This window comes from Labeo rohita, unplaced genomic scaffold (assembly GCF_022985175.1).
Source record: "Labeo rohita strain BAU-BD-2019 unplaced genomic scaffold, IGBB_LRoh.1.0 scaffold_186, whole genome shotgun sequence".
Lineage (NCBI taxonomy): Eukaryota > Metazoa > Chordata > Actinopteri > Cypriniformes > Cyprinidae > Labeo > Labeo rohita.
Window position 1 is genome coordinate 30,465 of NW_026128066.1, and position 26,581 is coordinate 57,045.

The following is a 26,581-nucleotide window of genomic DNA, read 5'->3' on the forward strand; positions in this document are numbered from 1 at the left end:
CTACGGAGCTCACAACCTGCCCAGAGGGGGGGTATAAAGTGAATATCATTAGATATGGGACCTGATGTGGGTCTCACGCTAGGGGAGACTACCAAATTCAGATCCTAGAGACAAACCTGTCATTAGGGGAAACACCTGGAATTCACCGGCCCGAATTCCAGGCACGAACGTTGATGGAGAGGGCTTGAAGGTTTCCCACTCTTAACAGGGGTGAGCACTACCGGGGGGGCCGTCTCACAGAGAGGGCACCGAATCACCCAGCTGAGGGCTCAACGGGTCTTACTGTAGGCCCGAGGACCACAGATAGACCAAGAGGGGATGTGCCCCACCGATCTGCCTTCTACCAAGTCATGGTGGCTGTACACGGACCCTGATATAGAAGCAGAAAGGTGCCTATTCAGGCCTCCTTGGAGGAGGGATAGCACAGATTTGATGCCGCAACTCCGTGGGTTCTACCCTTAGGAAGAACCTCTGCGCCAACCCCAGGGCATGCCACCGTCTGGCTCAATCCCGTATAGGGTGCTTCCCACTGTGGGTGGAAGGTTTCTGGAGGCTTCCTGGTCGCATTTAGGGACCAAAGAAGAAGCTCCAGAAATCTGGGCGCAGGTGCCAGATTGTGCCCCTCCCCTGAGGAAGGAGGTTCCTTCTCAGGGGGGGTGTGTCAGGAAGGCAACGATGGTAGGAGCACGCGCTCCGAGAACCAAGTTCCGTTGGGCCACACCGAGCTACCAAGAGAATCCATTTCGAAACCTTCCTGACATTGCACCGTGTCTGTGCAACAAGGCTTACTGGGGAGTAAGCCGTACGGTCTGCTGAGTATTAACGGACCTGAACCGAGGGAGTCCTTGGTCAGGCCGTATACCCTACTGCAATGAGTGGATTCCGGTGAGACACAGAACCCCTGTGCCTGGCCGAATCGACTCTAAAACAGCCGGACCGTCTGAGGGTGGAGCCCCCCCACTCACCTCGGGGCGAACCTGTCACCCGGACAGTGAGTGGCGCACCACAGCCTGAGGCTCCAGGGCAAGAGATGGCGGGTGAGTTGTGATATGTGAAAGTAGCGTACACCTTCCTAGTGTATGCCACAGTCACTGTGTTGTCAGCGCCGACCAACACACGTTTGTCATGACCGAGGCCGAATCCCTTCAGGGCCCAAGTATTGTCAACAACTCCAGGCGATAGAATGCCCAAGCAGCCGAGGGCCCAACCGAACCCTGAGGCTGCAAACCCGTTGCACACGGCACCCCAGCTTGACTTGGAAGCAACTGTTGCGACACAGCGCGTCTAGACACCTGTCCCAGGGGCAACCTGCCCGCAGGACTAGCTTGTCCCCAAGGGCTGAAGGTTTGCAACACAAAGTGTGACGTACACACGATGTGAGCTTAGTGCCGCGTCCATCTCGGGACTCGGTATGAAGTCAGTGCTACAGCGGTTTCATATGGATCAGGTCAGCGGCGTAACTGCGGCTGAAGCTGCCATATGTCCCAGGAGCCCTGGTACATGAGGGAGACCGCTGTGGTGAACCCGGAGTGCACCCACGCACAACAGCACTGACTGTACACAGTCCTAGGCAAACGCGTAGAACAGTGACCGAGTCTATATGGAGAAAAAGGCAACCCGCGTCCTTCAGGTCTATGGCCACAAACCAACCTTGAACTCTGACACACGTGAGAATGTGCTTGAGGGTTAACATCCTGAACGGGAGCTTGAGCAGGGCCCGATTCAAGACCCTCAGATCCAAGATTGGTCTGAGACCGCCACCTTTCTTGGGTACAATGAAGTAGGGGCTGTAGAACCCCTTCTTCATCTCGGCTGAGGGGACAGCCTCTATCGCACCCTTCGCCAGAAGGACTGCGATTTTTTGCTCGAAGAACCGTGGTGTTGGGGCCCTGAACCGACATAGTGAGAACACCACGGAACTTGGGTGGACGCCATCCCAGAAGACCTGAAGTCCCAATCCAGCCAGGTGGTTGAGAACCACATCCCTGAGAGTGCAAACCGCACCTCGTGAGTGTGCTAAGACAGCCAGTCACAGAGATAACTGAGAATGCACATGCCCTCTACCCCGGAGGGGGGGGGGGCGAGGGCAGCCCCCTGACCTTCGTAAAGGTGCGGGACGATAGGGATAGGCTGCAGGGGGAACCTTGTACTGATGAGCCCGCCCTTGAAGACAGAGTCTTGGAGGGAAAGGCATAACAGTATGCGTCCTTCAGGTCCAACGCCACCGACCAATCTTAAACCCTGACCACACAAGAGCTATGCCAGCCCTATATCCAGGGCTAACATTTGAATTTCAAAAACTCTTGTTTCAGATTGGCATGCGTTGACCACCCATCCTGGTACAACGAAGTAGGGGCTAGAACCCCTACCCTCATTTTGGCTGCCGGGGTAGGCTCTATCGCACCCTTCCCAGGGGGGGCTGCGATTCCTGCTTAAGAACCACAACATTCTCGCCCTTCTCTGAGTCGATATTGAGAGAATGCCATAGACTTCAGCGGGTGCCTTGCAACCTGAGTTGCTTAGCCAAGTCAGTTAGTTCTTGAGAAGCTAAGGGAGGGATCGCACCCACGTAGGGACTCAGCTAGCAGTCTCAGTGAACTATACCCGATGTACCAGGAATGGGGATGTCGCTGAATAAGGCAAGGAGCATCGTGCTTGGAGAAGAAGCCCCAAGGACACGGTGTGTCTTTGCCAACACGCAGAAACCAGGTAAGTGCCCAACCACCCTGGTCTGCAGACTCAGCACCTAGCCGTCAATGGAGGGCTATTGCTGCAAAATCACCGGGATAACCGGGCCTATATACTGACCCGGCAGTGACTGACTGTGGAGACAGACAGTCAGAACCGTTGTGCCGAATCCACCTCTCATCCCCGGGTCGAGAGTGGATCTGGGTGGGTCAGTTAGGCCGCCTGCTCTGCATTGCTTGTCTGAGGACAAGCTAGAAGCCTAACGAGGGTTCTAGCCAGCCTACTGACAAGCTGGTGTTGCCACCTTCCCACAAGAACTTTGACCGTTGGGCGGGTCTGGCCGGAGGCCCGGCTGTCGCGGGGCCTCAGGAGTTCTATAGGGGGCCGTCCGTGGCGACGACAGACAGGAGTAGTCGGGGGGACAGGGCCGAAGCCTGACCCACAGCTGCTCCTTAACCACCGTGAAGGACTTGCGTGCAAATGCTATCACGGTGTTGCCAGAAGGACCGACCTGGGAAATGGGGGGGGAGCGAACTTCCAATTTCCCGCATTTCCGACAGGTGAAGCCACAGGTGGCGTTCCTGGACCAACAAAGTGGACATCGCCCTCCCCAGAGCGTGCGCCACGACCTCATAGCTTACCGAGCGTAATCGGTATCGTACGCAGTTCCCGCAGCTCTAGGTTGGCACCACCCTCGTATCGAATCGCAGCAGGCGGACGCAGCTTGTCCAGAAGCCATGCAAGCCTTGCCCGGAAAGAACTTACAGACTCTGGACGGGGGTCATGGGAGGAACCCAACAAGCGGCGGCGTATTGAGGGCAGTGCCCCTCAATCGCTCCCTCCGCCCTGTGAACCTCTGAAACCCCCTCGCTGGACCCCCATCGAGGATGGTGTAGGAGGAGAAGTTGGACTATCACGTCCCACCCGTTTTCTCTTTTTTTTAAACGGACTTTCTGCGATACCATCAACCTCTCGTGCACCTTCGGAAAACAGGCACTGGAAACGAGCATACCGGTCGTTACCCAGATGTCTATTAACCAGCCCTTCCATGACCGCCATATTAGCGTCTGCCTCCAACTGAGAATCAACGCTCCACAGAGGTTTGCTCAGCTGAAGCTTCAGCTTTAAACAGTACACGCCCTCCTAGCGATGCTGCCGCTAACCTTTTCCGCCCATTTAGAAGCTCCGAATAAGAAAGTCAGCTGTACTGAGACAGACTAACAAACTCGTCCGAAAGCTCGACCGCGGGACGCGAGGAGCGAGAGGTTCGCGGGGTTTTCACCCGGCGAAACCATCCGTGCTTCCTAATACTCGCCACTGACGCCCCTAGCAACGGCCTCGTACCCGGAGATAGAAGGACCGTAGCGGAAAGCAGTCAGGGTGAGCCGCGGCTTCGTGAAAAGCACACGGCTCGCGAGCAAGCGCGTCCATGATCATGTTCTCGCCAGCAAAACATGAATCAACAACAAAGGCTGTATCAGCGTGAGCATAACTTCAGACTGAACACAACCGTCGTGTTTGATCGTACGGGAAGGTAAGCCGCAACCAGGATGGCACGGAGGGAAAGATATGTTAACCAACACACAATCCCACCGCGCTAGCTCTTTCAGAGAAATACCTTCTTAGAAGGAAGATTCCTCCTCAAGATCGCCGTCGACGCACGCAGGGGAACTCTCACAACACTTATCTGTGTATGAGAGGGAGAGACCGCTGCCTGTGCTGCTGATCCAACGACGAAAGAGGTGAATGTTGCCGCTTCTCACGCAGAGACGCTGCATTCGGCTCCGAAGAACAGAACGAGTGAGCAGATGCACAGGCTGCCCTACTTGTACCCGGATGGCCGGGCGTGGCCAGCTGTGAAATCTGCACACCCAATTTCATTGGCCTGTTTTCTATACTGTCAGAGGTGTTTGGGCTCTCAAGAGCGACCCTAGTGTCGTACACTACTCGACACAACTCGGAGTTTTCCAACTGCATGTCAACTAACACTCCTTAGAGCAATGATTCCCAACCACGTTCCTGGAGGCCCCCCAAGACTGCATGTTTTCCATGTTTCCTTAATCAAGCACACCTGATTCAGATAACTGGCTCATTAGTAGAGACTCCAAGACCTGAAATGGAGATGCAAAATGTGCAGTGTTGGGGGGCCTCCAGGAACGTGGTTGGGAACCACTTGGTGATTTAAAAAAAAAAAAAAAAAAAAAAAACGTTTTTGCCAATGCATGTTTATTCAGGTCTTTTTATAAAAAAACAAACAAACCAAACCAAAACAAAAGAAAACAAAAGAAAACAAAAGAAAACAAACAAAACACACACACATGTTTGTTTTTGTGAATCATGGGGACTTTCCATAGACTTAACCCCTAAACCTAGCCCTCACAGAAAACATGTTTACATCGTTACACTTTCAGATAAACACCATTTACTATTTTTAATCATTTTTTAACATTGTGGGGACCGCAGGCCAGTCCCCACAATGTCAAAAATTTCAGGTTTTACTATCCTTGTGGGGACCAAATGTCCAAAACAAGTACAAACACACACACACACAAATGAATCTTGATATCCTCTACCAAAGACATAGCATAACGTATGAATGAAATATCATTTGAGGTTTTTATTTACTTATTTATATTATCTGCAGAAGAGGGAAAATAGGAAGAAACGGCACTATTTCAATTTGTGATCTGCTAGAAGGAAGAAGGAGAAAGCAGGTGTGTTTGTGCATTACATTTATGTCCAGTTGGTGGCGGTGATGCACTAGATCTTTTGGTAACTAGACTTTGATTTTCTCCGAGATGGTGCAGGAGCGCACAGGTGTGTTTAACAGCGATTACAAATCAAAAGTGTTTAAAAGACTTCTGGATTCTGCTCCTACAGCACAAGATCGTCTATAGTATTGCAAGTAAGTCTGAATGCTTTCACAGTTATTCAGGAGAATGATGAACGGGTTATATATAATATATAAGTAAGCGTGGTTTAAGATATAACTCATACCTGTGGCCAAAGTAAACGACCGAGAAGCAGAAAGATATTGCTAGAACTACCGTTTAAGACTACTCATGTTAAAACATTTTTACAAGTCTGTAAAAATATAGCATTAAGAATAATTCTAAAAGGGTTATTTTATATCTTTTCCCCTTTTTCTATTTTAAGACGCGAAGCCGAAAGTATTCTGTGGTCAAACCTGTCCTCCCGAATAGACAGGTCGATAAACTCAATCAACAAATGAATGTTCTTTTAAACGTATTAATGTTCCGAAAGTTGCTGCATAGTACTGTGCATGTAAATAAGAGCATGTGTTGTGAGTAATCTGAATGATCTAAAGAGATTATGACTCAAACATTCTGCACTAGGTATTTTTCTTCATCTCTGAACCATCATGATATTGATCTCAGTGACACATTGTCATGTCCAGGTCATGATGAGCGTCTGATCGTCTTCAGAGACACAAAGTTCCCAGTGTTGATCAGTTTATCTGCAGTATGTCAGAGGAGAAAGGAAAGGACTCCCCTTCTGAGATGAGTCTCTCACAGAAACAGAGGTAAGACAGTTTTCAGAGGGGAAAAAAACAAACACTTTTCAACAAGGAGTGTTTTCTCTCACCATTGTCATGTCAAATGCTTTACAAAACAAATTAGAACTTGCTATAAATGTTTTCACACTGGTTAAAAACAGCTTAAAACTCGTTAATTGTCTAATATAGGCTACAGGAATTTTTAGCCTAGTTGAATATGATTTATATGATTTAAATCTGATTTATCATATATGATAAGTCCTGTACAACCCCAAAATTAAAATGTTTTACATATTGGTTTCAGGTTGCACATTTAGTTGACAGAAATTGTAAAAATATATATATATATATATATATATTTGGTAACTTAAACAACTCAAAATAATCATGGCAAACTGAAGTATCTTTTGCTGTAAAGTGTTCTCTCTCTGTCACTTTAAATCTATACAACACAGATTGGCAGTGCCGGTTGTGGGGCCCTAGGCAGGATAATGAATTGACAAATGAAAAGAAAGCACATCAAATAACAATTCTAATATTTAAATGTAAATGTGTATTAATTGTAACCAATCCATTATTCAATTAATGCAAAAATATGTAAACAGATTAAAAAGAATAGAAGTGCAGGTGAACTTGAAAAATAAAACTATAGAGATATACATGAAACATAAATAAGTCTGGAAAGAGGGGAGACCTGTGTTTTGTTTTTTTTTTTTGGCAGGGAGGATAAGGGAATAGACAATTATTCAAGGCCTGGTCCTACGGGGTGCTAGAGGATGTTGATCACCCCCAGATGAAGCTGTAATTGTAGCATATTGGTGAAAAAGATTTGGCAAACACTACATTGTGTATTTGTGTTCACGCCCTGGAGTAGCCAATCACAGTCATATCTGTTGATTTCTTTAATGCAGAGGCCAATCAGATGCATTCAAGTTAGAATCCACACTCAAAACACTGTCACTTTTCTTCAGTGTTGAGTCCTGCTTGCTTATGAATCATCTCATTATAACAGTGTAAATATAATGCAAATAAGAAATTAATTGTGCTGTGTAGAGAGTTTGATTTATTGCAATATAACTTTGTGAGATCGCAAAGAACTAAAACTACTGATAGCTTTTTAGCGGTTATACAGGAGCAATCTTTGCGCCATAGCAATGAATGGCAAAAAAAAAAAAATAAATAAATAAATAAATAAAAATAAATTAAATAAAAATAACATTTGAAGTTAAACCCTTTCATCAAAATTGTTCTAAAACCAAAACAATACCCATTCGTGTCTTAGGACAACGTTGATGAACTTTTTGATCCACTTCAAATGTTGAATACTATATATAATATTAAGGCTAGATAATCCTCAAAACTAATTTCAGAAGCAACCTCAGAGATTTGATTCTGGAACCGGGTCTGTAATTATTTAACGCTAAATGTGGCTTATCCTAAAAAGGAGAAATCATAGAAATCAGATGTTTTTTTTTTTTTTTTTTTTTTCTTTTTTGTTTGTTTGTTTTTTAAACTTGACTTTTATTTATTTATTTATTTATTTTAAATACTTGTACCCCCCAGGATACCATGCCCCTTTGGGGGTATAAACTCTCTGAAAACAGAACACTTGTTTATCAATGCTTGTTACAACATGGTTGTAATTCCTCAATGCTGAGGAATGATTAAAACAAAGACCTAAGGTTAGTCTCTTTTTAAAGAAGATAAATAGCAGATTATTGCTGAAGTGAAATTATTTATAAATATATATATATATATATATAGATAGATAGATAGATAGATAGATAGATAGATCTTTTTTTTATGCAGTTTTCTGTCATAAATCGATCATTTTCTGTCACAATATTTCTTTGACTACAAAACAGTTACCAAGTATGTAAATGTGACTGTCAGACGTTTCCAATGATGTGTTTTGTTAAGATTACAGAAAGATTTGATTTTCTAAATCACAGAGTCTTCATATATCTTTTTATATCATGACTTATACCCCAATGTGTCCACTGAGATGCTAACATTTCAAGACAGATTACAACAAAAGTATGCATTTAATTAATAAAATTTCAATGTAAACCTAATAAGCTAATGCTACACAACAGCTTTTTAAAAAGGTTGGTCTCCTCCAATGTGTAAATATGTGAACTAGATCAACGCTTATTTGACGGTAAGTAGATTTCCCACTACAGGCACCCATGCGGTTTTAAATGCTGGTGGTGAGCTAAACAAAGAATGTAGAAACAAAGAATACAGAAACAGTCACATCATCTAAATATTCACTACAAACACCCTTTCAAAATGAAACCAAGAAATAAGACCTACAGTTTCACTGCTTCTCACCACAGCTTCTCAAATGCTTGTATGCCTCAGGATATGTTGCCCCTTGTAATTGTCCCTCATATAACAAGTCCGTCTGTGATCATGGGCATCACTGCATTTATAAAACAAGTACTAATACTACAGGATTAAATATTATGTATAGAAGTGAGATTTTTTTTTTTCTCAGCTTTGTAAAGATACTGTTTGTATTCCATTTCTACCACACCTTCACTTTAATCTCTTTCTCATTCTTTCATTTCAATTTAATTAAATATAACATTGATGTGTAACGAGATTTCATGATGTTATGAGAGGCAATATCCAGTGAATTCCAAAATCTGAACCAACAAAATCTGCGCACAAAATCTGAATTGTAACAAAAAAAGGTTTTCAGATGAACCTTTTTCTTTATTTGCCAAATATTATAAAGAACACGTAAAGTTTGTTGTGTCTGTTTGTAGGGCTCCACAATTTGGCCAAAATTTTAGTTTTTTGTTTTCTGATTATTTTTTTTATAATTAAATAAAAACTTTAAAGAAAATAATTATTGATAATGATTATTATCAGTATAGTTTACAGAAAACTGCAGTGTGACATGTTAACATGCAGGAAGCCTACAACAATAAGTTTTTAGAAAGGTCTAAGGATCTATTATAAAATAAAGTATTATGATTAAAAATCTTTAACAGTAATCTCCTAATTTTTTGTCAGGAAATCATATGCATCTACAGGTACTGGGAGAGAGAGAAAACTCTTTTAGAAAAGGATAAAAGTTTAGAGATTTTTACCCAAAATAAGGTGTTGTGAGCATTAGTGAGTGCACACACAGAAGCAAATATGCAATATGATGTTATAGGAAATCCCTAGTATAAACAAAGGCTGTTGCTGTAGCTGTATCACTGTAGCTGAATAAAAAAAAAAACACATTTTAACTGATGAAACGATACAAAAAAACATACAATTGCAACTTGATTTATCTCTATTCTTAAAGCTGTGTTGGGTATTTTTAGGGACCAAAACATTTTTTCACTGTTAACTAGTTGCTTAATACAGTAGCATGCATTTTACTAGGAAATTGGCTATTCATTAGTACTTCGCACATAATCTGCAAGACCAAAGTTCAACATCCCTAATCCTACCCAATACATAAACTACCTTACTAAGCAGTAATTAAGAGTTTAAGGTGAAAATCATAGTTAATAGTTAATTGATAGCAAGAATTTATAAAATAAGGTGACCAATTCATAATGCAGTGCTAATCGACATTGCCTTTATCACTGTATAGAATACTATAAAGTAATGATTTCTGTGACATGAAATCACATCAGATCCCAAAAGGAAGTTATTTCAAACACTCGAGTGATGTTATGAAATACATTTTTAGCAAAAACATCATTAAATGTTCACTTTGTTGGTTTGTAAACAGGCTCAAACCCATGTCCGCATGCTACTGTGGTATATTTATTCATCGTACAGACCGTCATGCGTGATACGAAGTTAGAAGAGGTGTGTTCGAATTGAAACAATACTGCACCTAAACACATTGGTGTTTGACATCAAAGTACTGCAAGAGCAATTTGAAAGCATGCAGAACTGTCTTGAAAAAGAAAAGTATTGAAAAAGTAAACCGTATTGTACAGAATGGCATTGTTATACAGGATGCGTTCACCCCCGTAATGCTGCTGCCTAAACCAGCACTCCAACCTTTCATTAAAGATGAACTGTTGCTTGTAGAGCTTTCAAAACATGCTAAAGTAGTGTCCCAAATGAAAAAGATCCCGCTTGACTGTAGATCACTGAAGTTTGATTTAGATGACAGGTTTACGTGGTCTTGAAGTATGATGTAGATGAATTTGATTTTGATTATTTGGGTTTGTTTAGTTGGTTTTTGCCTCCTTTGATATAATAAGAGGGCCACATTAGAAGTGTATGTGCTGAGAAATTTAATGATGCTGAAACAGAAAAAAATTAAAGGATTTGTGGGAGTGTTAAAGCTGGGGTCAGTGTCACTATTGCTAGAGAAGATACGAATGAGGAAGGTGGGAGAAGTGAGACTACTAAGACGGAGAATGGAGGTGAATAGGTGCAGACAGAGTAGAAATGAAACTTGTGTGTTACATGAGGATGTTAATGCTGTCGCAGAAGAGAGCTTGCACACTGACATTTTCTGAACTGTGATGGAAGGGGACTTATACTTTTCTCTTTTTTTTTTTTACACTGAGGTATATATTGTAGTTTCCTTTTAGAATTTAAGATTGATTGTATTAAATAAACTTTGAAAAAAGCTCTCCCTCTCTTCTTTGTGTCATTAGTGGAAGATCAGGCTCACATGTGTCCAGCTCTGTGTCTATGCATGCAGAGTCAATGGGTGGACCACCAGGTTTGAGTGAGGAAACGCCATCAATTAACAAAAGGTATTCTTGTTTTGAGTTATATGGCACTAGCTGATTTCTCTACTAGGATATTTGTGATAGAAATTAAGTAAATGACACAATAAATCACACACGTTCTGCTTCCTTCTTCACTGAACTGTGTCTAGAGCATCTTTTCAGTATATAGTACAGTTAGTAGGCAGCCACTAGGGAGCATAAATTCACTGTGGAGTAGAGATCGGATGAGCTCAAACGTCACCCGAATCCGCAGCTCCAAATAAATGATCCGCCCGCACCTGTATTTTTCTCTGATTTAGATAACCGCACCCGACCTATTTCCCGATGGTCATTTACAATTATTCTAATTCTTAGTTTTGTATGATGATATGATGAATGTGATGAACACTTATAACCTTAATCACTCGTGCTTTTAAGCCAAATCCACGCTAAAAAGAATAACGTTAACTGATATCTGGACGTGACGTATTGTTTTCGGTATAATGTACTGATTCAAATTAGTAATCAATAATAATTTTTATTTTAATACTGTGCCTCTTTTGACATGCTCTCGCCCTGAACAGGCAGCAAATGTGGTGCTGGCGCGGACGGAGCTCCTTCCTTCAGGCGCAATGATAAAACATATTTCAAAGGAAGCCGGCGCTAGGGTCCAAATCGTCTTTGCTGTGTGTTTTGAGCGAATATTTGCATTTATTCACATAAAATTTAGTTAGAAATGGTGGCCTGTCATGATTTGGGCTAATGCAGGACACTACTGAATGATGAAAATCAGAGGGAATTTAGAAGTGGGTATACGCAAAGCCGACTGGAAAAGAAATGGGTATACGCGGGTTCTACACACCACTGCATATTAACCTTATTCCCTATTTAAAACGTATGTTAGAAAATACAGTTAATATTTGCGTCATTATTGATTTATCTCATCCACCCGCGACCCACCCGCAAATAATCAGAATGCAGTTTTTTTTAGTATACCCGCGGATTATCCGCAGGCAGCCACTATAACCGCCATCCGCGCATCACTACTGTGGAGCAATCAGAAGCAGGAGCAATCTTTGCACCATAGCAATGAATGGCAAAAAAAATAAAAATAAAAATAACATTTGAAGTTAAACCCCTTCATCAAAGTTGTCCTAAAACCAAAACAATACCCATTTGTGTCTTAGGACAACGTTGATGAACTTTTTGATCCACTTCAAATGTTGAATACTATATATAATATTAAGGCTAGATAATCCTCAAAACTAATTTCAGAAGCAACCTCAGAGATTTGATTCTGGAGCTGGGTCTGTAATTATTTAACGCTAAATGTGGCTTACACTAAAAAGGAGAAATCATAGAAATCAGATGTTTTTTCATTAGTACTTCGCACATAATCTGCAAGACCAAAGTTCAACATCCCTAATCCTACCCAATACATAAACTACCCTACTAAGCAGTAATTAAGAGTTTAAGGCGAAAATCATAGTTAATAGTTAATTGATAGCAAGAATTAGACCTTAAAATAAGGTGACCAATTCATAATGCAGTGCTAATCGACATTGCCTTTATCACTGTATAGAATACTATAAAGTAATGATTTCTGTGACATGAAATCACATCAGATCCAAAACGGAAGTTATTTCAAACACTTGAGTGATGTTATGAAATACATTTTTAGCAAAAACATCATTAAATGTTCACTTTGTTGGTTTGTAAACAGGCTCAAACCCATGCAAGCATGCTACTGTGGTAGATTTATTCATCGTACAGACCGTCATGCGTGATACGAAGTTAGAAGAGGCGTGTTCGAATTGAAACAATACTGCACCTAAACACATTGGTGTTTGACATCAAAGTACTGCAAGAGCAATTTGAAAGCATGCAGAACTGTCTTGAAAAAGAAAAGTATTGAAAAAGTAAACCGTATTGTACAGAATGGCATTGTTATACAGGATGCGTTCACCCCCGTAATGCTGCTGCCTAAACCAGCACTCCAACCTTTCATTAAAGATGAACTGTTGCTTGTAGAGCTTTCAAAACATGCTAAAGTAGTGTCCCAAATGAAAAAGATCCTGCCTGACTGTAGATCACTGTAGTTTGATTTAGATGACAGGTTTACGTGGTCTTGAAGTATGATGTAGATGAATTTGATTTTGATTATTTGGGTTTGTTTAGTTGGTTTTTGCCACCTTTGATATAATAAGAGGGCCACATTAGAAGTGTATGTGCTGAGAAAATTAATGATGCTGAAACCGTAAAAAATCAAAGGATTTGTGGGAATGTTGAAGCTGGGGTCAGTGTCACTATTGCTAGAGAAGATACGAATGAGGAAGGTGGGAGAAGTAACACTACTAAGACTGAGAATGGAGGTGAGTAGGTGCAGACAGAGTAGAAATGAAACTTGTGTGTTACATGAGGATGTAAATGCTGTCGCAGAAGAGAGCTTGCACACTGACATTTTCTGAACTGTGATGGAAGGGGACTTGCACTTTTTTTTTAGGTATATACTGTAGTTTCCTTTTAGAATTTAAGATTGATTGTATTAAATAAAGTTTGAAAAAGCTCTCCCTCTCTTCTTTGTGTCATTAGTGGAAGATCAGGCTCACATGTGTCCAGCTCTGTGTCTATGCATGCAGAGTCAATGGGTGGACCACCAGGTTTGAGTGAGGAAACGCCATCAATTAACAAAAGGTATTCTTGTTTTGAGTTATATGGCACTAGCTGATTTCTCTACTAGGATATTTGTGATAGAAATTAAGTAAATGACACAATAAATCACACACGTTCTGCTTCCTTCTTCACTGAACTGTGTCTAGAGCATCTTTTCAGTATATAGTACAGTTCCACAGGCAGCCACTAGGGAGCATAAATTCACTGTGGAGTAGAGATGCGCGGATGAGCTCAAACGTCACCCGAATCCGCAGCTCCAAATAAATGATCCGCCCGCACCTGTATTTTTCTCTGATTTAGATAACCGCACCCGACCCGCACCCGATGGTCATTTACAATTATTCTAATTCTTAGTTTTGTATGATGATATGATGAATGTGATGAACACTTATAAGCTTAATCACTCGTGCTTTTAAGCCAAATCCACGCTAAAAAGAATAACGTTAACTGATATCTGGACGTGACGTATTGTTTTCGGTATAATGTACTGATTCAAATTAGTAATCAATAATAATTTTTATTTTAATACTCGGCGTGCCTCTCTTGACATGCTCTCGCGTATGAACAGGCAGCAAATGTGGTGCTGGCGCGGACGGAGCGGGCGCGGGCGCATCAGGCGCAATGATAAAACATATTTCAAAGGAAGCCGGCGCTAGGGTCCTTACCGTCTTTGCTGGGTGTTTTGAGCGAATATTTGCATTTATTCACATACGATTTAGTTAGAAATGGTGGCCTGTCATGATTTGGGCTAATGCAGGACACTACTGAATGATGCGCATCAGAGGGAATTTAGAAGTGGGTATACGCAAAGCCGACTGGAAAAGAAATGGGTATACGCGGGTTCTACACACCACTGCATATTAACCTACTCGAGTATTTAAAACGTATGTTAGAAAATACAGTTAATATTTGCGTCATTATTGATTTATCTCATCCACCCGCGACCCACCCGCAAATAATCAGAATGCAGTTTTTTATTACCCGACCCGCGGATTATCCGCAGCGAACGCAGATATAACCGCCATCCGCGCATCACTACTGTGGAGCAATCAGAAGCAGGAGCAATCTTTGCACCATAGCAATGAATGGCAAAAATAAATAAAAATAACATTTGAAGTTAAACCCTTTCATCAAAGTTGTCCTAAAACCAAAACAATACCCATTTGTGTCTTAGGACAACGTTGATGAACTTTTTGATCCACTTCAAATGTTGAATACTATATATAATATTAAGGCTAGATAATCCTCAAAACTAATTTCAGAAGCAACCTCAGAGATTTGATTCTGGAGCTGGGTCTGTAATTATTTAACGCTAAATGTGGCTTACACTAAAAAGGAGAAATCATAGAAATCAAATGTTTTTTCATTAGTACTTCGCACATAATCTGCAAGACCAAAGTTCAACATCCCTAATCCTACCCAATACATAAACTACCTTACTAAGCAGTAATTAAGAGTTTAAGGCGAAAATCATAGTTAATAGTTAATTGATAGCAAGAATTAGACCTTAAAATAAGGTGACCAATTCATAATGCAGTGCTAATCGACATTGCCTTTATCACTGTATAGAATACTATAAAGTAATGATTTCTGTGACATGAAATCACATCAGATCCAAAACGGAAGTTATTTCAAACACTTGAGTGATGTTATGAAATACATTTTTAGCAAAAACATCATTAAATGTTCACTTTGTTGGTTTGTAAACAGGCTCAAACCCATGCAAGCATGCTACTGTGGTAGATTTATTCATCGTACAGACCGTCATGCGTGATACGAAGTTAGAAGAGGTGTGTTCGAATTGAAACAATACTGCACCTAAACACATTGGTGTTTGACATCAAAGTACTGCAAGAGCAATTTGAAAGCATGCAGAACTGTCTTGAAAAAGAAAAGTATTGAAAAAGTAAACCGTATTGTACAGAATGGCATTGTTATACAGGATGCGTTCACCCCCGTAATGCTGCTGCCTAAACCAGCACTCCAACCTTTCATTAAAGATGAACTCTTGCTTGTAGAGCTTTCAAAATGCTAAAGTAGTGTCCCAAATGAAAAAGATCCCGCTTGACTGTAGATCACTGTAGTTTGATTTAGATGACAGGTTTATGTGGTCTTGAAGTATGATGTAGATGAATTTAATTTTGATTATTTGGTTTTGGTTAGTTGGTTTTTGCCTCCTTTGATATAATAAGAGGGCCACATTAGAAGTGTATGTGCTGAGAAAATTAATGATGCTGAAACCGTAAAAAAATCAAAGGATTTGTGGGAATGTTGAAGCTGGGGTCAGTGTCACTATTGCTAGAGAAGATACGAATGAGGAAGGTGGGAAAAGTGAGACTACTAAGACTGAGAATGGAGGTGAATAGGTGCAGACAGAGTAGAAATGAAACTTGTGTGTTACATGAGGATGTTAATGCTGTCGCAGAAGAGAGCTTGCACACTGACATTTTCTGAACTGTGATGGAAGGGGACTTGCACTTTTTTTTTTAGGTATATACTGTAGTTTCCTTTTAGAATTTAAGATTGATTGTATTAAATAAAGTTTGAAAAAAGCTCTCCCTCTCTTCTTTGTGTCATTAGTGGAAGATCAGGCTCACATGTGTCCAGCTCTGTGTCTATGCATGCAGAGTCAATGGGTGGACCACCAGGTTTGAGTGAGGAAACGCCATCAATTAACGAAAGGTACTTCTTGTTTTGAGTTATATGGCACTAGCTTATTTCTCTACTAGGATATTTGTGATAGAAATTAAGTAAATGACACAATAAATCACACATGTTATGCTTCCTTCTTCACTGAACTGTGTCTAGAGCATCTTTTCAGTATGTACTACAGTTCCACAGGCAGCCACTAGGGAGCATAAATTCACTGTGGAAAATAGATCTTGCATCAAACATGAAGGCGTTTATCTATCTACAGAAATGACCATTTGCAACATTAAACCTTTTCAAACAAGACTGAAGAACTCATGTGATAGTTTTTTTCCTGTTCTTTGCATCATTCATTTTCTACTTATAAGACAGAAAAAACTTACATTTTCACTTAAATAGAACTTTCTCTTTAACAGAATTAACTTATAGCTGCAGCATTAACAGCTGATGCGGTGTCTTAAAAAAAAAGCAAGAGGTTTCTGTAATATTTTGCTTTAACTACATTTCATTTTATTCACCATTTTAACAGGCTGCAATGTGAGACATTAGATTCACACAGGAACAACAAGAATTTTGCAGACAAACTCCTAGAAATCTTCCAGGTAGAAAAAAATATTGTCCTATCCTAGCAAACTACACAATAATGGAAGGCTTATTTATTCAGCTTGCAGATGATGTAGAAATCTCTATTTTAAGATCCTTATGACTGGTTTTTGTGGTCCTGGGTCACAAATATGGATGTGGATTTGGATCAGTTTTGTTCTTTTGTCTTAGTTTGTTTTGCTTTGTTTGTAGGATCTTGAGAAGAAAATAATCACATTTCTAAAGAATGAGCTGGATACATTTAGGAAAGTATTACAAAAAGAAAACATGCAATCCTTTGTGAAGGACTTTAATGAGAACAGACGCAATATCAAAGAAGCAGCTCTTGATCTTACACTCTACTTCCTGAGACAGATGAAGCAAGATGAAGCTGCTGATACTCTAGAAGGTAAGAGACTCTGTTAGCTGCTTCCAGCAATGTGCCAATCTGTTTTCTCTTCCACAATCACTGTTATGACTTACTGTGTTTTTCATATTATGTGTTCATAACCTGCCCTGTCTCTTCCAATTACAGACTTCCTTTAGATTTCCACATTCTGTTCTGCACATAACAAACCCAGAGACTAAACAATCTGTATATTTTATTCCTTTGTTTAGATGAGCTGATCTTCATTCATCAGCTAAAATGTGGCCTAAAGAAGAAGTATCAATGTGTGTTTGAAGGAATTGCAAAGCAAGGTGACTCTACACTTCTGAATAACATCTACACAGATCTCTATATCACTCAGGGTGGTAGTGAACAGATCAATACTGAACATGAGGTAAGACAGATTGAAGTTGCTTCCAGACGTCATGAATCACAAGAAATACAGGTTGAATGCAAAAATTTGTTTGAAACACCTGAACAAGACAAGCAGATCAGAACTGTACTGACAAAAGGAGTTGCTGGCATCGGAAAATCAGTCTCTGTGCAAAAGTTTGTTCTGGATTGGGCTGAAGAAAAAGAAAGTCAAGATATCAGCTTCATATTTCCTCTTCCATTTAGAGAGATTAACTTAAAGGAGCAAGAAAAACTAAGTTTGATGGACATTATAACTCAGTTTATCCCAGAGACAAAAGGACTGAACCTTACAAGAAGGAACCAAAAAGTTCTGTTCATTCTTGATGGACTGGATGAATTCCGTCTTCCTCTAAACTTTAAGGATAATGAGACATTGCATGATGTATCTTCACCAGCCTCTCTCGATGTTCTCCTGACAAACCTCATCAAGGGAAATCTGCTTCCTTCTGCTCTCATCTGGATCACCACCAGACCAGCAGCTGCCAGTAAGATTCCTCCTGACTATATCGACCAGCTGACAGAGATACGAGGATTCAATGATGCACAAAAGGAGGAGTACTTCAGAAAAAGAATCACAGATGAGAATCTGGCCAAAGAAATCATTGATCATGTTAAAAAATCAAAGAGTCTCTTTATCATGTGCCACATCCCAGTCTTCTGCTGGATTTCAGCCACTGTTCTCCAGAACATTTTAGAGGCAAAAAGAAAATATGATGTGAAAAGAAATCAGGCTGGTGATGCCTCCAAAACACTACAGGAGTCAAATACTGAAAACACTCCTAAAACTTTGACACAAATGTACACACACTTTCTTAGATTTCAGATCCAGCAGAGCAGACGAAAGTATGATGGAGAATATACACCAGATGTTTCCTGGGATAAAGATGCCATCCTTTCACTGGGTAAACTGGCATTTCATCAGCTGGAAAAAAACAATGTAATCTTCTATGAATCAGACCTGGAAGCCTGTGGTATTGACGTCTATAAGGCATCAGTGTATTCAGGCATGTGTACCCAGATCTTTAAAGAGGAAACGGGGATTGTTCTTGGTACCATGTACTGCTTTGTTCACTTGAGCATTCAAGAGTTTATTGCAGCCCTTTATGCACATTTGTTTCTAAACATCAACAAGAAATGTGTGTTTGATCAAAACTCTACAGAACAGGAAAACAAAACTACAAAGAGTGGTAGTGGTTATCTGGACATTTTCCGTCGTGGACTGTCACTCCAGTCCAAAAACAACATGATTGATTTGCTCAAGACTGCAGTGGACAAGGCACTAGAGAGTGATAATGGACACCTGGATCTTTTTCTTCGATTCCTCCTTGGTTTGTCACTCCAGTCCAATCAGCGACTCTTACAGGGCCTGTTGACACAGCAGGATGGAAATGACCAGATCAAAAATGAAATAGTTCAGTACATCAAGCAAAAATTGGAAGCTAATCTGTCTCCAGAGAGATCCATCAATCTGTTCTACTGTCTGAATGAACTAAACGACCAAACTCTGGTGAAAGACATTCAGACCCACCTTAGCAAAGGAAGTCTCTCATCTACTGATCTTTCACCTGCCCAGTGGTCTGCTTTGGCCTTTGTGTTGTTGACATCAGAGGAGGAGCTGGAGGAGTTTGAGCTTCAGAAATTCAAGAAATCAGATGAGTGTCTCATTAGATTATTGACAGTCATCAAAACCTCCAAAAGAGCTCTGTAAGTTAATCATTTTTGGTTTCATCTGAAAAATACATGGTAACATTTTACGGTAAGGGTACAGGAATTATTATGAATTCATGCATAAATTCATGCATTAATTATGCACTAATTCATGTATTAATTATGCACTAATTCATGTATTAATATGTTATGAATTATCAGGAACTAAGATGAATTCAAAGCATTTCATTCATGACTTAATGGATGAACAACACCTTAATTAAGACATTAACTGTGATGGGTACATGATCATGATTTATGATTTATTACTCATGATCATAATGTTTTCTTTGTTCACAAAAAATTAATGAATTAACCTTGTCCGACAGCTTATCAGAATTTTCAGCTCAAGTCCGACCCAAGTCTGTCTTTTCCCCCCCTTTTCGCAAAACAGCTTATACTACTGTTTCAGCTATTAAAATAGTTAAGTTTTATTTGTAATGGCAAAGTGATTTTATTTCTTTTTCCATTTTTTTATTAGCTTAAGTTAATTTAGAAAATCATTTGAAGCATTTTTTTTATTTAGTTATATATATATATATATATATATATATATATATATATTGTTTTTTAAAGTAACGACCGGTTAGCAGAAGACTGTTCATAGTCTGTTTAATCAATCATTCTTAAATCATCACGACTTGCCTAAAATATACAGTTCAAGCATAATACAATGTTAGTTTAAATGTTAAACCTAGATAAATGTGTGCTATTAGGCGCATATTCAATTGTTTGTGTGGAGAGAAGTTAATGCTTAATTAATGATGACTAATGAATTTGGATGTCAACAGAATTCACATGCTGTGTGCTGCGATTGGCCAATGTTGGGGTCTGTCCATTTACCTATTTGCTTATTTATTTTTTTTGTGAAAAAAGAAAACATTATGATAATCTGTAATAAATCATAAATCATGATCATGTACCAATCTTAGTTAATGTCTTAATTAAGATGTTGTTCATCCATGAAGTCCATGAACATGAATGAAATACTTTGAATTCATGTTAGTTCCTGATAATTCATGACATATTAATGCATGAATTTATGCATTAATTCATGGTAATTCATGTACCATTACTGTAAAGTGTTACCAAATACATTTATCTAGGGTTCCCATTGTGGAAGACCTGGACAAGTAATTACTGATTTTTTTTAGTCCTGGAAAATGTGTGGAAAAATGTAAAAATATAAACACGTCATGGAAAACCTTGTTGTTCTGGAAAATTGTGATTGTCTTGCTGAGAATGAAGAGTTTCCATTCTCATTCTCATTTCATTCATTTTCAATGAAACAATTAATGTTAGTAGCAACAAATGCTTTATTCAGGGATGCTGAGGTTTGACATATGAGAAAAGTATTTTGAATTATGATGGTTAGTCCATCAAATGTCCACTCAGATGTTTGCAGTAAATGCCAACAGATAATCAGCTAACTAGTGATTGTGATTTATTTTAATATATAATTCCAGCCTTTCTGCAGTACCAGTAGTACCAAATATTAGGTCAGTGTGGTACCCATTGATAGGCAGCTGCTTTCAAACATTCCTGTGCATAGTTTTTGTGAGGGCCCTGTAAAGAGCATTGTGTTTTTACAACATGTTTTTACAACATTATTCATTGTAGCCAGTGTTGAGCACATGATCACAATGGTTATGGTGTTTAATCAAAATTCACAATGTTTTTCCTTAAAACCATAGAACTAGCACTTGTATAAATCAAATGTATAATGCATTGTAATTAAAGCTACAGAAGAAATAATATAGTAACTATTTGTATTTAGCAAATGTATTCAATCTAATTATTATGTTATCTTAATTCCCTTACAGGCTAAATGATTGTGGCTTAACAGACAAAAGCTGTTCAGCTCTGGCTACAGTTCTTGGATCAGATACCAGTCTGAAAGAGCTGAACATGAACAATAATAATCTACAGGATTCAGGAGTGAAGTTGCACTGGACTGGAAAATGTGAAGTGTCATTTGGAGATACTGAGGTACGTTGTGTGACAATAGACAAAAGTTGAGCTCAACAAAAACATAAGGTGAAAAACAGACATAGATAATGAAGAAGTCTGTATGCTTTGCTTTTATATTTATGCCTGCCGTAGTGTTCATTTTTTATTTGGTCTGTCATTGATACTCCTAAGGCGATGCATTTTGCTATACCATTTACAGAATGTATTTGGTTATGTTCAAGGTAGGTATTATGGAGATAATATAATGCCATAAAGATTTGCATGTGAAGAGTATGCATCGTACAAGTGTACATAAGACTGTAAGCGTAAATTAAATTTGCATGCGCAAGAGAAGCTTTGTAGGGCAGGGCAGCCCTATCTTACCCCAGTAATATTTACTATTTACCCCTGTTAACCTTCAAATCGATGGAGAGAAGAAGGTAGGAAGAAGAGAAAGAGGAAAAAAAAAGAGAGCAAGAGGAAGAATAATAACAATGTATTATTAATTCTGTGCATTAATGCCGTATCTACGTAAATTTACATAATCATACATAAACAATTCATATATACACACATACATATACATACATACATACATACATATGTATATATATGTATGTATATATATATACATACATATACCTACACGCACACATTACGTATAGTCTCTATTACGTAAGTCTCCATTTATAAACTATGATATGATCCATACTGTATATTTCATATTATAGAAAGAAGGTTATATATCAAATATGTAACTTTCTTTCTATACATATAGATACAAATGCGTGCATGTGTAATTATAAAATTACATAATTATATATCAAGTTAAGTAGATTAAGAATATACTAAAATGTGGTGTATATATATATATATATATTATATATATGTATGAATATGTATGTATATGTGTAAAATAGTTATGGGACCCTAACATTTCTTCTTATTTTGTAGTTTAGGCCATCAATTCACTTTTAGGTATTTAATATAGTATACATAACAATATGGGATACAAAATAAAAAATAGATAGATGATATCTACATGTCTAGAAAGGAGAGGAGAGGTGTGAATTGTAATGTAAATGTGTCCAATTGGTTTTTAACTACAGTGGTTTGTCTTTCATCACCTATGTGTTCTTTTAATAATTGAAACCATTGTGTAACAGAAATTTGGTTTTTATTTTTCCTAGTTTATAAGAATTGTTTTCTTAGCGATAGCTAGAGACAAGAGTAGTGTGTTCTATTGTGGTGGATAGGACCACTATCGTTAAAATGATAGACACTTAGCATACAGTTTGGTTTGGCGGTATGGTTCTGTTCTGAGCAGCAATAATAACCCCCCCCAGGGTAGACAGAACAGAACAAAGCGGATATCATTAATGTACTTAATGATATTTAAGTGTAAGACATTATTTAGATTAGACCCAGATTAATTAAGCTCTGATAAAGAATTCATGTTCATTTTTCTTCTATTTTTATTGAAATTTTATGTTATGTGTAACAAAAGGCTTTCTATGCGTTCAAGTTTGACTGATAATGCAAAAATTGAGAGTTCACATACTGGTTTAAAAACAAACAAATAAATAAATAAAATAAACTTGACCAAAAGTAGTATCTGAGAATGTCTGGATATATATCCAAATCTATAACCTAATAAAAGTAAGCAAATATATCTAAAAACCTCCAGTCTCTCTTGAAGCATCTTGAGACGTTGCCACAGTTCTTCTGGATTTAGTCTGTCTCAGTTTGTTCGGTTTCTTCATGTCATTCCAGATGGACTGGATGGTGATGAGATCAGATCTCTGTGTGGAGCACTGGCTGTTGTCAGACTCCTTGTGCAAACAATAATCTGACCAGATTATTAATATGAATAGCAAAATGTTTGGAAATGTAAAGTGATATTTCCTACAGCACAAGAAATAACTGACTTTTTAGCTGGTGCAAATACTAGTATCTTAAGACTATTGCACAGCACTATATAGAACAAAAATACATTTCAAAGCTTGAAAGTGACTGTAAGATGGAGATACTACAGTAAATTGATGTCTAACAATTTAAATTATGTTAGGGATTTACATTGCTAAGGTCATTTCTAGAATAATTGATTAATCATCTGAATGTGACATCTTCATTCTGGTTCTAGGCTTTCAGACTGCAGTATCACTGAAGAAGCTTATAAAGCTCTGGCTTCAGCTCTGAGATCAAACCCTTCACACCTGATAGAGCTGGATCTCACAGGAAATGATCCTGGACAATCAGGAGTGAAGGCGCTTAATGATTTACTACAGGATCCAAACTGTCAACTCAAGACACTGAGGTGAGATGTGATGAAGTAATGCAAAATTATATCCAAGTGAATTATTTATAGAAATATTATTTATAAATTCTACATTTAAATTTTGTGTAGTTTCAGAATCAGATGCTGTTTTCACCAAGTTTGGTTAAGAACTGAATTGATTCCTGTTTTATCATCTCTTTGCAGGTTTTTGGGTCCTGCTGCAGATGAAGCCTGTCAGTATGTGACTGGAATTGTGGGTAAAAACCCGTTACTCCTGAGAGAGCTGAATCTGAGTGAACATGAACTAGGAGACACACGAGTGAATCAGATCGCTGCTCTACTGCAGGATAAACACTGTAAACTCAACACACTGATGTACGTTTTTTTCACTGTTACAAGGACACATTAAATTCTTGCTGCTGGGTGTTTTTTATGTGTCTTGTATAAGAAATTGCTGACTGAAAAACCATATGTGACTTTTTTAATGTGATTGTCGTCATCATCATTATCACCAGTGTTTGTCAACTGTCGGGTAAAACATGCTGGTAAATATTAAGATTAAAACTGAACTGTGTTTTCTCTTTATGCAGTCTGAATAACAACTGTATCACAGAAGGAGGTTGTCGTGCTCTGGCTGCAGCTCTAAATTCAAACCCTTCAAATCTGACAGAGCTGGATCTGAGTGAGAATAAACTAGGAAACCCAGGAATGAAGATCATCTTGAGACTGTTTGAAAATATACAGTGTAGACTGGAAAAGCTGAAGTAAGTATTTAAAAAGTGTATCTCTTTAAAAGAAGCATCTCAAAGCGCTTAGTTTTTTTCAGTCAACTTAATTCAAAGCAAAATTGATGCCACTTTGTTCATTCTTTAAGTGAACACTAGTGATTAGATTCACTGTTTTAAACTACTGCCTTGTACATCAGAATAGAGTACAGGATGACACATCCAGTCTGTAATGCCTGTGAGAGTCACAGCACTTGTCACTGGAGCTGCTGGAGACAAGACCTCGATTTGGCTTTTTTAAAGGATGACAGTGGAGTTCAGTAAACAGATTTTGTGAGGAAACAGATCACTTTATCAACTGACAGCCTCTCTGTTAATCTTTAACAACATGTTTACCACTAAACATTCACTTTGGACTGAGATATATTTAGAAATAAATGCAGTTTTATAAGATAACCCTAACAACTTTCAAGCGACTGCTGAAAACTCATCTCTTTCGAAACTATTTGACTTAAAAGAAAAAATCTTTATTCTACTCTTTTCCCTTTCTAGCTTGTACTTATCTGAACAATGCCTGTTTTATGGTATTATGAGCACTTCCTACGTCGTAAAAGCGTCTGCTAAATGAATAAATGTAAATGTAAGATAAGATATGGAGAATTGTTTTATTTTTATTTTGTTTATTTCTATCTCCAAACAAAATCAGACTATCGTAAAACTGAAAGAATTCAGTGATTCAGAATCAGGTTTAAAATGAAATATATTTTATTCTAAGATGTGGTTTTGGTAATCATAATTTATTTCTGATATTTTTGTTTTGGCTAGTAGAAGTTTTGAATGGCTGAGTTATTTTGAGCTTAAAACATGAATTTGGAAGGTTCACTTAATTTTATGTTCATGTAATTTTCAACATTTCTTGGCAAATTACGTTAACAGATTTCACCAGATTTGTGTTTATAAACCTGTTGTGATCTAAACATAGAAAATTAAAGGTCACTGTGTAGTTTTCCACCAAAATAAAAGCCTGAGGGCTTAACAATCAAAAGTAAAGAAATTAAGGCATAAATATTACAATAGTAAATTTATCATTCCATCCTTCAAAACTGAAATCCTTCTCCAAGCTGCTTGTTCTATGTAGCGTTGTAAGTATGGTTTAGGCTTAAGAATTGTACTGTTAAATACAAAATATTATTATAATTATCTTTTTTTGTTTTTTTTTGTTCGCAGTATAATTATAAAAACCTCATATTGGTGGATAAAAGTAGTAGCTAAAGCTGCTACTTGTATAATTGTATGTATAGCTTAATCAGTTTTGTTCTCTCTTCTACAGGTTAAAGTGCATCAGCATTACAGATGAAGGTTGTGCTGCTCTGGCATCAGCGTTTCATTCAAACCTTAGAGAGCTGGATCTGAGCAGGAATTAGATAGGAGACTCTGGAGTGACAGAAATCTCCAGTCTGCTGAGAAATTCACAGTGCACACTACAGATACTCAGGTCTGAATTTGGTTAATCTAAACATGAATGTTGTCACGAATCTGGTCGGTGTCCCGCTGTCCGCTCACCACCAGATGTCACTCTCGCCCTTTCACACACAGACTGTTGCACCACACCCCGGACTACATTTCCCATCAGCCATTACACTTGACCCACGACCAATCAGCGGCGCTATAAAAGCCCCTGTATTTCGCCGTGCTAACCACGGATTGTTGTATTGTTGTTTGCTAGCGTTTTCCTGTTTCCAAGTTCCTAGTTCCCGTGGTTTTTGACTTCTCGCCTGCATTATCGTTTACGTCTGTCTAGCCGCCTGCCTTGTGGATTATCGCTCTCGTTTCCTGGACTATTCTTTCCTACTGCCTGTGTTATTCCTGTTTGCTCCCGTCTCGACCTTGCCTGTACGACCATGTCTTTGTCTCGCCCAATAAAAAGCTTGCATATGGATCCGCTCGCCTCTCGTCTCGTTCATCCTGTGACAGAACAATCCGTCCAAGCACAAGCCTACTCCAGAGCCCCCGCCAGTTGGAGAGGCCGCGCCAATGCCTCCTGAGGTGTCAGCTTCGGCTGTGGATCCTCCCGTGGAGGCGGCGTCCCCCTACAGACTCTCTGCCTCTCCCCATATTCTCTCTACCTCCTCTGTCTCTGCTGTTTCCAGGTCCCAGGCCATAACGCGGTTTCCTGCTCCGCCCCAGCTCCCGTCTGGTCACAAGCCTGTTCCAGAGCTCCCGTCCGGTCACAAGCCTGTTCCAGAGCTCCCGTCCGGTCACAAGCCTGTTCCAGAGCTCCCGTCCGGTCACAAGCCTGTTCCAGAGCTCCCGTCCGGTCACAAGCCT

The 26,581-nt window shown here is 39.3% G+C and overlaps 2 protein-coding genes across 2 annotated transcripts in view; both read left to right on the plus strand.

Moving 5' to 3' along the window:
- The first annotated feature begins 5,491 nt into the window (after positions 1–5,491).
- On the plus strand, positions 5,492–19,301 carry LOC127159030 (NLR family CARD domain-containing protein 3-like). Its single transcript, XM_051101975.1, has 6 exons — positions 5,492–5,593; positions 6,107–6,232; positions 16,141–16,242; positions 16,739–16,811; positions 17,005–17,200; positions 17,410–19,301. The coding sequence occupies exons 2-6, from the start codon at positions 6,174–6,176 to the stop codon at positions 19,299–19,301; spliced, it is 2,322 nt and encodes a 773-aa protein (XP_050957932.1). The 5' UTR covers positions 5,492–5,593; positions 6,107–6,173.
- A 1,325-nt stretch (positions 19,302–20,626) lies between these two features.
- The window catches only part of LOC127159027 (protein NLRC5), a 44,072-nt gene continuing 38,117 nt past the window's right edge, over positions 20,627–26,581 (plus strand). Inside the window, exons 1-6 of the mRNA XM_051101972.1 lie at positions 20,627–20,634; positions 21,124–21,289; positions 22,758–22,774; positions 23,394–23,567; positions 23,733–23,903; positions 24,119–24,292. Coding sequence (XP_050957929.1) covers positions 20,627–20,634; positions 21,124–21,289; positions 22,758–22,774; positions 23,394–23,567; positions 23,733–23,903; positions 24,119–24,292 — 710 coding nt within the window. The remainder of the gene's footprint in view (positions 20,635–21,123; positions 21,290–22,757; positions 22,775–23,393; positions 23,568–23,732; positions 23,904–24,118; positions 24,293–26,581) is intronic.

Coding starts and splice junctions, on each gene's coding strand:
- LOC127159030 (XM_051101975.1), top strand. CDS start 6,174: ATGTCAGAGGAGAAAGGAAAGGACTCCCCTTCTGAGATGAGTCTCTCA. Junction 6,233..16,140: donor AGTCTCTCACAGAAACAGAG/GTAAGACAGTTT, acceptor TTGTGTCATTAG/TGGAAGATCAGGCTCACATG. Junction 16,812..17,004: donor AACTCCTAGAAATCTTCCAG/GTAGAAAAAAAT, acceptor CTTTGTTTGTAG/GATCTTGAGAAGAAAATAAT.